Here is a 12,325-nt window from a genome sequence, read left to right as displayed (position 1 = left end):
CTGTTTCAAAGTGAGATGCATCTCACAGCTAGCTACTGTAGCCAAATATTGCTGTCAGAAAACAGTCTCACTGGAAATTATCAATGCCTCCATAAGGCAAGGCAGTTTTGAGCCCAAATCACAAGTTTAAAGCAATGCAAATCACATTTACCACTCTGGATTCACTTTAATCACTAACTGTGAAATATAAAACTATAGTCTTAGAGACATCCGGAATAGCAATACACAATTACCATCTCACAGGAAGAACACAGCCATTTGAAATTACAAGTGCTGCTGTTTAATTAGATAGGTCAATGCATACCAAGAATACCAAGATGGCATTTAATATGTAAAAATAACCTAAGCACTGTTGGCCTCACCTACCCAAGATACAATGGGAAATGGTGTTTTTAATTGTCTATTAACTTTTTCCTCAAGACAACTTTATTCCAGTTCTTTTAGTTGTTTTTGATTCTTTCATTAGATTAAAATGAAAGGTTTTTTTGTTGTTTTGTTTTTAAGATTCATAAATTCTGCTAATACTTCAGGTTTCTTGTGCAGTTTCTGTGTATGTGGTTTTGTACCTCCGTGCAGGGGATTGACCTTGGGTCCTTTCGAATCACATGCTGAGCACATGCTGTATCACTGAGGCACATCCCTAGCCCTCTGGCACAGTTTGAAAAATCATTCAACTGTTAAGAGATGAAAATTTAAGGAATCAAAATGGCTTGATATTTAGTAAGCACTGACGATACTCATGTACAGTCTTAACTGCCACAATTTCCTTTTCTAATTTCTTGCCCTCTATTATAAGGGGACCACCACGGTATGAAAAAAGAAGAACATAAAACATCTTTGACCCTGGAGCCTGAGTCTTTTCTTGAACATAAACTGCCTCTTATATGTTCCTCATACCACCCAAGTGACCTGTGAAACTTCTCTTTCCATTTACCCTTTTTGTAGTTTAGCTTGATTTTGGCTCACCATCTTCTTCCAGCCCGGTACTCCCCAGGAACTGTGCCTCACCCCCATTTTTTGTCCATCTGGCTCAAGTGCTGGGTTCCAGTGGCAGAGCCAGTGGTGGATTGGAGGTGGAATCACTTGCTCTTCCTGGAACTCATCTCTTGAGCAGTGGCCCCACTCCATCTTACTTTGGCTCCCTCTAACCTGGTTCCTATCTCAGGTGCACAGAATTGCCCAAATCTGTAAAGAACTCTCAAACAGGTAAATAAAACGCAGTGTCTTCTATATTCAAAGACGGTCTTTGCCTAAGATACCCATGTCAAAAGCAAGAAAGTTGTGGGACCATAGTAGGGCATTTCATTACTTGTTTTGGCTTTCCATTAATAGTTACAATTAAATTCTAAGGAAATCACAGAAGAAGGACTTTTAGACCTAAAAGTGGAAAGGGAAGTGACAAAAGTGCATTCTGTTCAGCAGAGCAAAGAAGATGGAAAATGTAGTCCAGAAGGGAGGGGGTTGCTGCGGTAACAGAATTGAGCAGGCCAGCATTCACAAGACAGAAAAGAAGGGAAGAGAACAGAACATGACTTAGGATTGAAAAGTATTCCCTGGGGTTGATCCAGCAGGCCCTCAGCATTCACAGGTCTTCATTCTCAGCCCCAGAGCTCCTACAATGTCCATATCAGAGAGTTCTCACTAACACCCACCCCAGAAACAATACTGACTCTAGAAGACTCCCTTTCATCAGACCTAGGCTAGAATTCTGAGTGCATTTTCACAGAGAAAGTTTTATTGTGCTTAGTGGTTCGTTTGCTTACAAAACTAGTAAAATACTTTCTGTTGAAATGTTGTAGAACTTTGAGTCAGAAGACCCAGTTTCAGATCTGGCCTTCAACCTCAGAGTTGTGTGACCTTAGCCAAGTCACATCTCTTCCTCATTTCTTTTATATGGAACAAATATATTTACTGTTCAAGGCTGTTTTAATGACATAAGAATTGATTACAGTAGTCCTCTCTTACCTGCAGGGGATACCTTCCAAGATGTTCCACAGAAGCCTAAAACCACAGTCTTAAACATAGGGTTCAGTACTGGGTTTTTCCCCCTTATACCTACATACCTATGTTTAAATTTAGCTTATAAATTAGGTACAGTAAAGAGATTAACAAATAATAATATATAGCAATTATAATAGTACACTGTAATAAAACTTATTTAAAACTTATTGTTTGATTTCTGGAATTTTCCATGTAATATTTTCAGACTGTAGTAAAAAATAGAAGGACTACCTGTGTATGAAAGCACCTGACAAAGTTCCTTGAATCTAATTAGTGTACGCTGTAAATGCTTATTGACTTTTCATGGTCTATATGAACTCAATATACCTGTGAGCCTCATCATCGTACATGACTTTATACAAGGAAGTGCCCTTTGAGTTTAGTTAGTCTGCTTACAAATTAAGTTTTGAAGGTATACAGTTTGTAAGTGGAAATTGCTGCTACTTTCATTGTGTTTTTTGGTCTCAGATTTCTTATTTAAGTATGTAAATTATTCAATTATATAGTAGCCCAGGAAGGACAAAACATATTTATTTACTTTTCTTTTTTTCCCATTTAGAATCACTTGAAATTATATCTACAGCAGCAAGCCATTCTAATAGTGCAATAAGAAAAATGGTAAGTGGTTTTTAGAGGAGACAGGAACTTTATGGTTAGATAATTATCATAACATAGTCTAATACTATCTGTAGGTTTGGACCAAAGTGAACAGATAGAGGTAAACAAGAAAAAACATTTGCAAAATGTCTCATTTTTCCTGGAGTAACCCTCTCCCCTATTCTCTCAGGTTTCAATTTACGGATACATTTTTATACCAAAAAAATACATTCACTCCCAATCCCTTCTAAATGATGCAGATTTTAGTTAAGGTCATGGTATTATTATTCATGTCACTTAATTGACACCTCCTATATTTGATCTTGCTGTATTTTGTTTTAATTTCCCAGGAGAACCTAAAGAAACTCTTGGAGATTTATGAAATGTTGGGAGAAGAAGAAGACATTGTAAACCCTTCCAATGAACTCATAAAAGAAGGACAGATCCTCAAGCTAGCTGCACGGAACACGTCAGCACAAGAACGCTATCTTTTCTTAGTGAGTATTCTAGTGTTGGCAAAATACATAAGAAAAATTTACCAAAAAGGAATAATTTACAAAAAGAAAAATTGTTGTTTACATCTTGGAAAAGTACAATGCTTATTTGCTTGCTCCCCAAAATAATTACATCTGAAGCTGGGGATATAGCTCAGTTGGTGGAGTGCTTGCCTTGCATGTACAAGGCCCTGGGTTCAATCCCCAGCACCACAAAGAAATAAAATAAAAAATATTTTTAGGGCTGGGGTTGGGGCTCAGTGGTAGAGTGCTCGCCTAGCACGTGCAGGACCCTGGGTTTGATCCTCAGCACCACATAAAAATAAAATGTTTTAAAAATATATATATTTTTTAAATATATATATATATATATTTTAATTACATCTGCTTTGATTTAGTAAACACTATTAGGAGTTTGAATGACGGAATAGTCTAAGTAATTAAAATTTAACTATTTTTGGTTTACTTTATGGGTATAATTTACTTCAGTAGGGCATATTGAAGACAATTTAGCCTTGAATTCCATGATAATGCTAATAGTGCATATGCAGGGTATGGTAATCTTTCTGAAATCCTCCTTATCTACTTGTTTCCTTTCATTTTCAACATAATAGGCACCATTTCCTGAGTATTTTGTTGCCATACTATTTCCTGACTGCAGTTCTCCTAATCATCTGTAATTACTTTTTTAATCATTCTAGAGTAAAAAAACTGAAGATTGTAAGGCTATGTCTAAAGTATTTATAGGGAAAGTGTGATTGCTACACAGTTCCTTTTCACCATTACCAGTCCTTGTCCCTTCCTTCACTTCCTGGAAATGACAATTAGTCTGGGGCTTATCTCAAATGTACTATTCTTTCTGGGGCATCCAGGCCATTATTATTATTATTTTAGGTTTCTGTCCACGTGACCTGTATTTCTTTGTTACCTTAGTGAATTCTGATTCTTTTCTGTATCTAATAAAATAAGGGTCATAATGGCTAGCATTGACAAAGAGCAAGCACACATTGAATAGTGGCTCAGTCAACCAGCTTTATTATGATTGTTATTAAAGGCAAAGAACAAAGACTCATTGGTGAAGAGGCCGCCTTGGCAGACTTTTCTGCTGCCAGGCATTCATTTCACAGAGTTGTTCTTAAGGCCTGAGAAGTTTCTATCTACTGCTTCCAGCCTTCTTTGAAAAGAAACCTTATACAAGCTGTCATGAAGAGGAATGTTCAGTATCTCTCAGTCATTTTTTTAAAAAAAGAACATTTGCCTACCATGTGACCCAGTTGTTCCACTCCAAGTCTGTTCAACTCAAGGAAATTGAAAACACATGTCCACCCAAAAACTTGTGTATCAACATCCATAGTGGCATTATTCATCTTAGCCCCAAACCATGAGCATCCCAAATGTTTATCAGTGATGGATGGTTAAAGTGTGGTATGTCTATGCAATGGGCTATCCTATGATGTCAGTAAAAAGAATTTATGTCAATAAAAAGGATCGTAGTACCGATGATATTATGACATGGATGAATCTTGAAAACTGTCAAATGAAAGAAGTCAGTCACAAAAGGCCACATACTCTGATTCCATTGATATGAAATGTCTAGAATAGGCAAATGCACCAATTACATAATTGGTGGTTGCCTAAGGCTGGTGGGAAGGAGAAATGGGCACAAGGTTTCATTTTAGAGTTCCAGAACTAGTAGTGTTGGTTTACTACTATACTAAAAACAATTTAAAAAAAAAAAAAGATAAATTTGTGTAGTATATTAATTTTCTTTGTTTTTAAAATGTATGAATATCATCTAACTATAAAGTCCTTATTTGAGCTAAAGAGAAGTACACCACCTTTCCCAGGTGATACAGAGAACTAAACAGACCTAAATATTATTATTCAAGAATGGTAAGGAGGTGAAAAGACAGGATCCCAACAGGAGTGCTATTCCTACCATGGGGAAGGGACAGCAGTGAAGAGGCAGAGGGCACAAGCACAAGGTGGGCAGGAGCCTTTGTGGCTTCCACAGGAGATGATGGGCAAGGCCGTAAAAGGCTTGGGATGGGCGAGTTTGAACTGCAGTGAGCTCCTGGGCATAGGGGCTGCTGTCTGCCTGACTTTGGGGGTGATTCTGGCAGTGGAATCAGCAGCACGGCTTGATGAGGAAGGAGGTGTTTGAGGGTGTTTGCTCCCGTCCAGAAAGTATGCTCACAGGTGACTCCTAGACTGTCTCTAGGAACTGGGTCACCTGGGAGGGTCAGTCCCTTCAGTATGAGCAAGGAATGAAGATGTCCAGGCATCAACATCATAGAATTCAAAAGTCAGCTTAATATAATTTTCTGGGTAAAATCCTCCAGGAATCAGTGTCTGCTCTGTCTTTACATTATAGGTCCTTTTCCTTCTTCCTCATTAGGGTTGCAGTCTCTGTAGTTAGACTTTTTAGTTCTGTGTCTAACCAATTGTCTTGGTTTAATTTTCACATTTCAAAATTATTCTGGACATAGTTTGAGGTCGAGGATCTTGATGCCAAGCCAAATTAAGCTGCTGTTTGGAAGAGAGATGGCAGGAGCCTTGGGCGTGGGGGATGGGGGGAATATGGCAGTTAGCAACTCAGGAAGAGACCCATCTTGATCCAGTTCCCATTGGCTGTCAACTATACCACACCATTACCTCCCAGGAGAGTGGAGTGATGTAGTAGGAATTTTAGGAAACCATGTGTTTTGAAGGCCATTCTAGAATCACATATTGTGTAGGTTCATTCATTGAATCCACTCTCTGAGACTGTGCTTGTCGTGTTTATTCCTAGGGAACATCTTGTTCTTCTATAAGTGGAAACTTCAAAAGTAGCATTTTCCTTTTCTTTTCTCTCTAGTGAGAAAAATGAAGGCAAGCTTTTGATTCCCTATTACAGGATATTAAATTTGGCTTAAAAGTCAAACTATGTTTAGAATCTGATTCCATATCCAAATGCTCCTTACTCATTTCTATTTGCTTGCTTCCACACTACATTTTCACTTCTTTATGTTGCTGTAGGTTACTCTGTTAACTAGATCACTACTGATATGTGGGAGCTAATCCACAACAAGGGAGCTAGGGAAGAACAGATACTCAGTAGATTAGACAAAAGTGAATGAAGGGAAGGGAGCGGGGATAAGAAAAGGAAAGACAGTGGAAGGAATCAGAAATAATTTTTCTGTGTTCTTACATGATACACCATAGTGAATTTTGAACCATCATGTACACCCACAAAAATGGGGTCCTAAGTAGAATAAGATATATTCCATACTTGTACAACTATATCAAAATGAATTCTTCTGTTGCGTAACTAAAAAGAACCAATTTAAAAAAAAAAAAAAAGAAGTTAAACACATACACAATAAAATCACCTTATCTGGGATCTACAAAATGACCCAAGTGTTTTTATTCTTGGCCTTTTGTAGTTGTTCTATTCCTTGTTAGAGCTTGCTAGGTAATTTTTTTTTCCTTATTTAAACTTTAAATATACAGATCAGTCACTGTAAATTTCCCCCAACACTCTTCTTTTACCTTCTAAAACAAACTTCAATGAAATTATCACTGATGAGACAATGAAATTGTATTATTTCAGTGAACTTATTGTAAGAGGTTAGAAATACTTGCACACTAGAGATCAAGCGAGGAGATCACCCCGCCCTTTTGTGGTACTGGGGATTAAACTCGGGGCCAGTCAACTACTGAGCCACATCCCCAGCACTATTTTGTATTTTATTTAGAGACAGAGACTCACTGAGTTGCTTAGTGCCTTGCTTTTGCTGAGGCTGGCTTTGAACTCACCATCCTCCTGCCTCAGCCATCTGAGCCACTGGGATTACAGGCGTGAGCCACCACGACCACTCCTCCCCCCAACCCCGCGCCCCTTTTTTTTAAAAGATTAGATTGAGAACTTGCTTCTAGGTCTTGTCACAACCTAGGACTTCTACAGATGGCCTCATCACTCAGTGCTTTGCTGATTACCACTTCTGAAGTATGGATAGGAAGAAAGTGAATCTCCTATAGTGAAAAAAAAAATAGTCATTGTTGGTGCTACGGCTGCTGCAACTTCTTCTTTCAGTATGAGGGGAAACCAGAGACAAGAGATTCTCTTAGTAGTGGTAACAGGACTTTTGCCACAGGAGCAAGGTTCAGAGAGGGAGCAGGACCAGCTACCTTGTTTTTCACAGATATGGCACCTAATCTTTGTGAGGCAATATTTTATATCCTGTAAAAGCTCCCACTTTCATCTCTGTGAATACAGAAGGTATTTATTAACCGGCATTAGACTGTGATCAGAGTTCTTTAAGGATAATATGTAGTTATTTACAATTTATACTGTGAAGTCCTACCAAGGAAGAGTTTCAAGGAGGTAGTCCTGAAAGCATGAAAAGGAAAGAGAAACATATTTACATCTGTCTGTCATCTTATGAGAATAACTACCAAAGGCAAATGCTAAGATCCTCCACATTCATGTATTTATACGTCTATAAACTAACAAGACTATAAAGCGAACCTGAACACAAGTATCAGGTAACTTGACTCTTTTATGCTATAATACTACATTTGTCACTTCATTTTCAGAAACAATTTGGTTAAGTGTGAGCTGTCCTTGTGGTGGTGGCTCTGCAGCCCCTCCAACATACAGTCTTAACCAAATCTCCTCCTGAGGGGATTGGAAGGGAGAGGGAAAGAAATGTTAACTCAAAAAGTTAGCAAACAGGCCAGATGTGGTTATGCATGCCTGCAGTCCCATCAATTTGGGAGGTTGAGGCAGGAGGACTGCAAATTCCAGGCCAGCCTCAGCAATTTAGAGAGGCCCCGTCTCAAAAAGGACTGAGACGTAGCTCAGTGGTAGAGCACCCTGGGTTCAATCCTCAATGCCACCCCTTCCCCAGAAAATTAGTAAGGTATGGGCTTAGTCAAGCTACAATACAGAATTGGCAATGAGAACATTGGGAGATTTTTCAAATCTCCAAATTCTATCTTACTACAATGAGGCTGTCGTGGCCATACTCAGCACTTAGTGAGCTGTTAATGATAAAGGCTTATGTCCTCTACTAGAAATATAGATGATACTTGGAATATATGTCAAATGCATTTAATGCTCTTTTAATACTATGTTCCCCTGTGTGGAACTGAAATTTATGATGACAGTGGTTATAGGAAGTTACAAAATGATGAACGAGAAACAACTGGTGAGAAATATACTTTCAGAATGAGCACAATGGACTGTGTCACATAAACATGTTGATGCTTTAAATATCCATTGATGTGTCTCCTCTTAGAACATAGTATGGAGCCAAGCAGAGGGTTTGGGAGGAAAGCTCGAGAATCAAATCCTAGAAGAGCATAAAATAAGACAACTTGTTTAATTTAAGTAACTTGTATGTGCAAAGTACCATGCTAAATACTTACCATTTGGTTTCCTCATTTAATCTTTTTAGCAAACAGTGACTTGCAGATAATGACCCCGCAGCATGAGGGTTCACACACCTCCTAAGCAGTAAAGTCAGGGCTTATAGTAAAATTTTAGAGAAAATTTGAAAAAGAACAAATTGAGAAACCTTGATGAAGCATGTGGGAAAAAAATCTGTTAGAATTTAGAGCAAATGCTGTTGGAAAAGCAAAAGATAATTTTTAGTTCCTAGTAACTCTTGCCTAAGAAAAATATATGTAACCCTTGAAACAATTTAAATAACAAATATGAAGTAAGAAGTATGGACCTGTTCTTAGAAATCTGCCCACAAATTATCCCAAGTATTTATAGAGTTTTATTTCTCTGTATGCTTTAACATATTCAAAAGTGAAATAGCTGGGCGTGACGGCACATGCCCAGCAGCTGGGGAGGCTGAGGCAGGAGAATCACAAATTCAAGGCTAGCCTGAACAACTTGAACTGTCTCAAAATAAAAAAGGCTTGAAATTTAGCTCAGTGGTAAAGCACCCCTGGGTTCAATCCTCTGTACCCCTCTCACCAAAAAAGTGAAATAAATGCTTTCACAAAGTCATTAAAAAATCAGTTTCTGTTATGTCAGTCTTATATTGTTCATGGTCCTAGCAAGGACTGTTAATTGTTGACCAGAAATGAGGCGCAATGTACATAATAATTTTGATTCAGTTTCAAAATAAAAACCTTTCTTTTCTTTTTTTCTTTTAAGTACACCTTATCAAGACAAGAATAAGGTCATGCCTTTAAAAACCTCTTGATACTAACTGATGGTTTTTCTGTAAATTTACGTGATAAATTTTGAAGATTCAAGGATTCATAGGTCTGTGCTGATGTATCAGGATTTTTTTTTCTCTCTTTTTTTTTTCTTTTTTCTGATACTGGGGATTGAATCCAGGGGCATTTTGCCACTAAGCTACATCCCCCAGTCCTTTTTAGTTTTTATTTTGAGACAGGGTCTTGCTAAGTTGCAAGGTTGGCCTCAAAATTGCAATTCTCCTGCCTCAGCCTCCTAAGTAGCAGGGGTTACAGGTGTGTACCTCTTCTCCCAGCTCTTTTCTTTCTTTCTTTTTTTTTTTTTTTTTTTTTTTTGTAGTACCAAGGACTGAACTGAGGGGTACTCAACCACTGATCCTCCTGCCTCAGCCTCCTGAGTAGCTGGGAATACAGTGTATACTATTGCACCTGGTCAGGAATTTAACTTCCAAAGTTAAGAACTTCAAAAAATAAAATAAATTTAAAAAAAAGAATTTCAGTTAAAGATTGGGGAATATAGCTCAGTGATAGAGAGCTTGTCTGGCATGAGACCCTGGAGATCCTCAATACCATTTACAAAAAAAAAAAAAAAAGCCAGGCATGGTGGCGCACACTTATAATCTCTGCAGTTTGGGAGGCTGAGGCAGGAGGATTGCAATTTCAAAGCCAGCCTCAGCAACTTAGTGAGGCCTGTCTCAAAATAAATAAATAAAGGGTTGGGGACATGTCCCAGTGGTTAAGCATCCATTGCTTCAATCCCTGGTACCATAAATAAATAAATGGGAACAAAAGAAAAAAACATAACAACTTCAATTCCTAGTATATCAAAGGTCCTCAATAAATTTTTATCAGACTTATTGAACTAATTTTCTTAAAGCAGTGGTATAAAAAGGTGATTGATTTACTTACATATTAGTAAAATATTTGAATCATGAAAGGAAACTATTTCAAAAATTGTATGATTTTTTTTTTTAATGTAAGCATAAAAATCTTAATGTAGGGGTAAATTTTCCTCAAGTAGGAAGTACCATATTCCCTGGAATTCCAAGGAATTGCTGTCCAGTCAGTTTGGGGCTGGGGATGTGGCTCAAGCGGTAGTGCGCTCGCCTGGCATGCGTGTGGCCCGGGTTCGATCTTCAGCACCACATACAAACAAAGATGTTGTGCTCGCCGAAAACTAAAAAATAAATATTAAAAAAATAAACTAAAAAATAAATACTAAAAAAAAATACTCTCTCTCTCTCCCTCCCTCTCTCTTCGTGCCCGTTCTCTCCCTCCCTCCCTCCCTCTCTTTCTCTCTCAAAAAAAAAAAAAAAAATGGTCAGTTTTCCTTATTTTCTCTATTTCTTGTGTATTGATATACATTCTGTTTCTTGCAGTTCAACAACATGTTACTGTACTGCGTGCCCAGATTCAGCTTGGTAGGCTCAAAATTCACAGTTCGGACCAGGGTTGGCATTGATGGAATGAAAATTGTAGAGACTCATAATGAAGAATATCCATACACATTCCAGGTGTCTGGAAAAGAGAGAACACTGGAACTACAGGCCAGGTAAGAGAATCATTGCTGTCCCAATGCTTATCCCAAACATCACGAGTAAATTATAGCTCAAGAGTAGTGCTGAGGGCTTTTTCCCAAGTGAGTGCTACAGACCCCTGGGAATCTGACCGTATGTAAATAGAGAGCTGGGAGCTCTTGAAGGACAGACATCATGACTTCCTCTCCTCATGGTGCCTAGGTCAGTAAGCATTCACTCAGTTGATTATCTCTTCAGAATAACAAGGTACTAGGAAGATGAGTTTGCTGCACATTGTCAGAGTCTTGACACTTGGAAGAAATTGCTCTCCCCTAATCAGCCTTCTATTCCTCCTCTTGCTTCTCAAATATTTGTTTGATGACTATTCCATACTAAACTGCCGAGTCCTTTAGGGGCTCTGTATTCTTGGAACCTAGGAGCACTTTGATGGAAAGAAATGTTTGACAGGGTAATCAAAGTAATGATCCCCTGCCCCAGCCAGTTGTAAGATACATGAAGGAGTCCTTTGGCAATCAGAACTTCGAGAATATGGCTCTAATTATGCACCTTATTGAGTAGGAGAGAAAGGATTGGAGTTCTGAACTAACTTTTCCTAGGAAGAACTAGGAAAACCACAGCAATCATAGCTGATTACCTTATGCATGAACCTCTGAAAGACAAGGTGCTGTCAGGATGTGAAATAAATCTGCTTTAGAAGACAGTTTTCCATTTAGCCTACAAAGGCCTAGCAAGGTGAAAATGTGGACACTCCATAAGATCACAGATCTGAATGTAAAGTACCAATCCCAGTTCTAACTGTGTTGGTGCCCAATATTCCATGTAGAGTCAGAGAGCCCTTCTGTTCCTCTGTACACAGCATGTGGTTCCGGTTGCCCATGTGAATTCACCTTGATTTACATATAATCACTGTATAGGAGTTTAATATTCAAGCTTTCAACAAAAAAATATTTATTTATTTATTTATTTGGTACTGGGGATTGAACTCAGGGGCACTCGACCACTGAGCCACAATCCCAGGCCTATTTTGTAGTTTATTTAGAGACAGGGTCTCACGGAGTTGCTTAGCGCCTCACTTTTGTTGAGGCTGGCTTTGAACTCGTGATCCTCCCGTCTCAGCCTCCTGAGTCACTGGGATTACAGGTGTGTGCCACTGCATCTGGCAAGAATATATCATTTTATCTAGAATCTGTGCCCAGGAGGTCTGAGAATTGGTGAGATTACCACTATGGAAGGTGTAGCAAACGGGGAAAGTTTGAAGGAACAGCCAATTCTTTGATTTCCCACAAAGAATTTGTATTGAAAACCCCATTAATAAGGGAACAGTCAGGGGATACTGTGAAGATTAGCAGGTAGCATTTCAAGTGAGTTTAAAAAGTAGAGGGCTTGGCTTTTGAGGGTCATGGTTATCCTGCCTCATGGTAGGATTTGGGCCTCAGCCACCCAAACTCATGGGAAAATGTATGATGCTGTGTTGGTAGGCTTTTGATGTGAGGCCTC

The 12,325-nt window shown here is 38.6% G+C and overlaps 1 protein-coding gene across 1 annotated transcript in view; it reads left to right on the top strand.

The window, feature by feature from the left end:
- Fgd4 (FYVE, RhoGEF and PH domain containing 4) overlaps positions 1-12,325 on the top strand; it is a 199,890-nt gene that overhangs the window by 172,314 nt on the left and 15,251 nt on the right. Inside the window, exons 9-11 of the mRNA XM_026412320.2 lie at positions 2,561-2,619; positions 2,949-3,095; positions 10,670-10,842. Of these exons, the coding sequence (XP_026268105.2) occupies positions 2,561-2,619; positions 2,949-3,095; positions 10,670-10,842 (379 nt within the window). The remainder of the gene's footprint in view (positions 1-2,560; positions 2,620-2,948; positions 3,096-10,669; positions 10,843-12,325) is intronic.

The sequence above is a fragment of the Urocitellus parryii genome, chromosome 5 (genome assembly GCF_045843805.1).
Source record: "Urocitellus parryii isolate mUroPar1 chromosome 5, mUroPar1.hap1, whole genome shotgun sequence".
NCBI lineage: Eukaryota > Metazoa > Chordata > Mammalia > Rodentia > Sciuridae > Urocitellus > Urocitellus parryii.
Note: the sequence above shows the minus strand (reverse complement) of the source record. Positions and strands in the feature narration are given on the sequence as shown.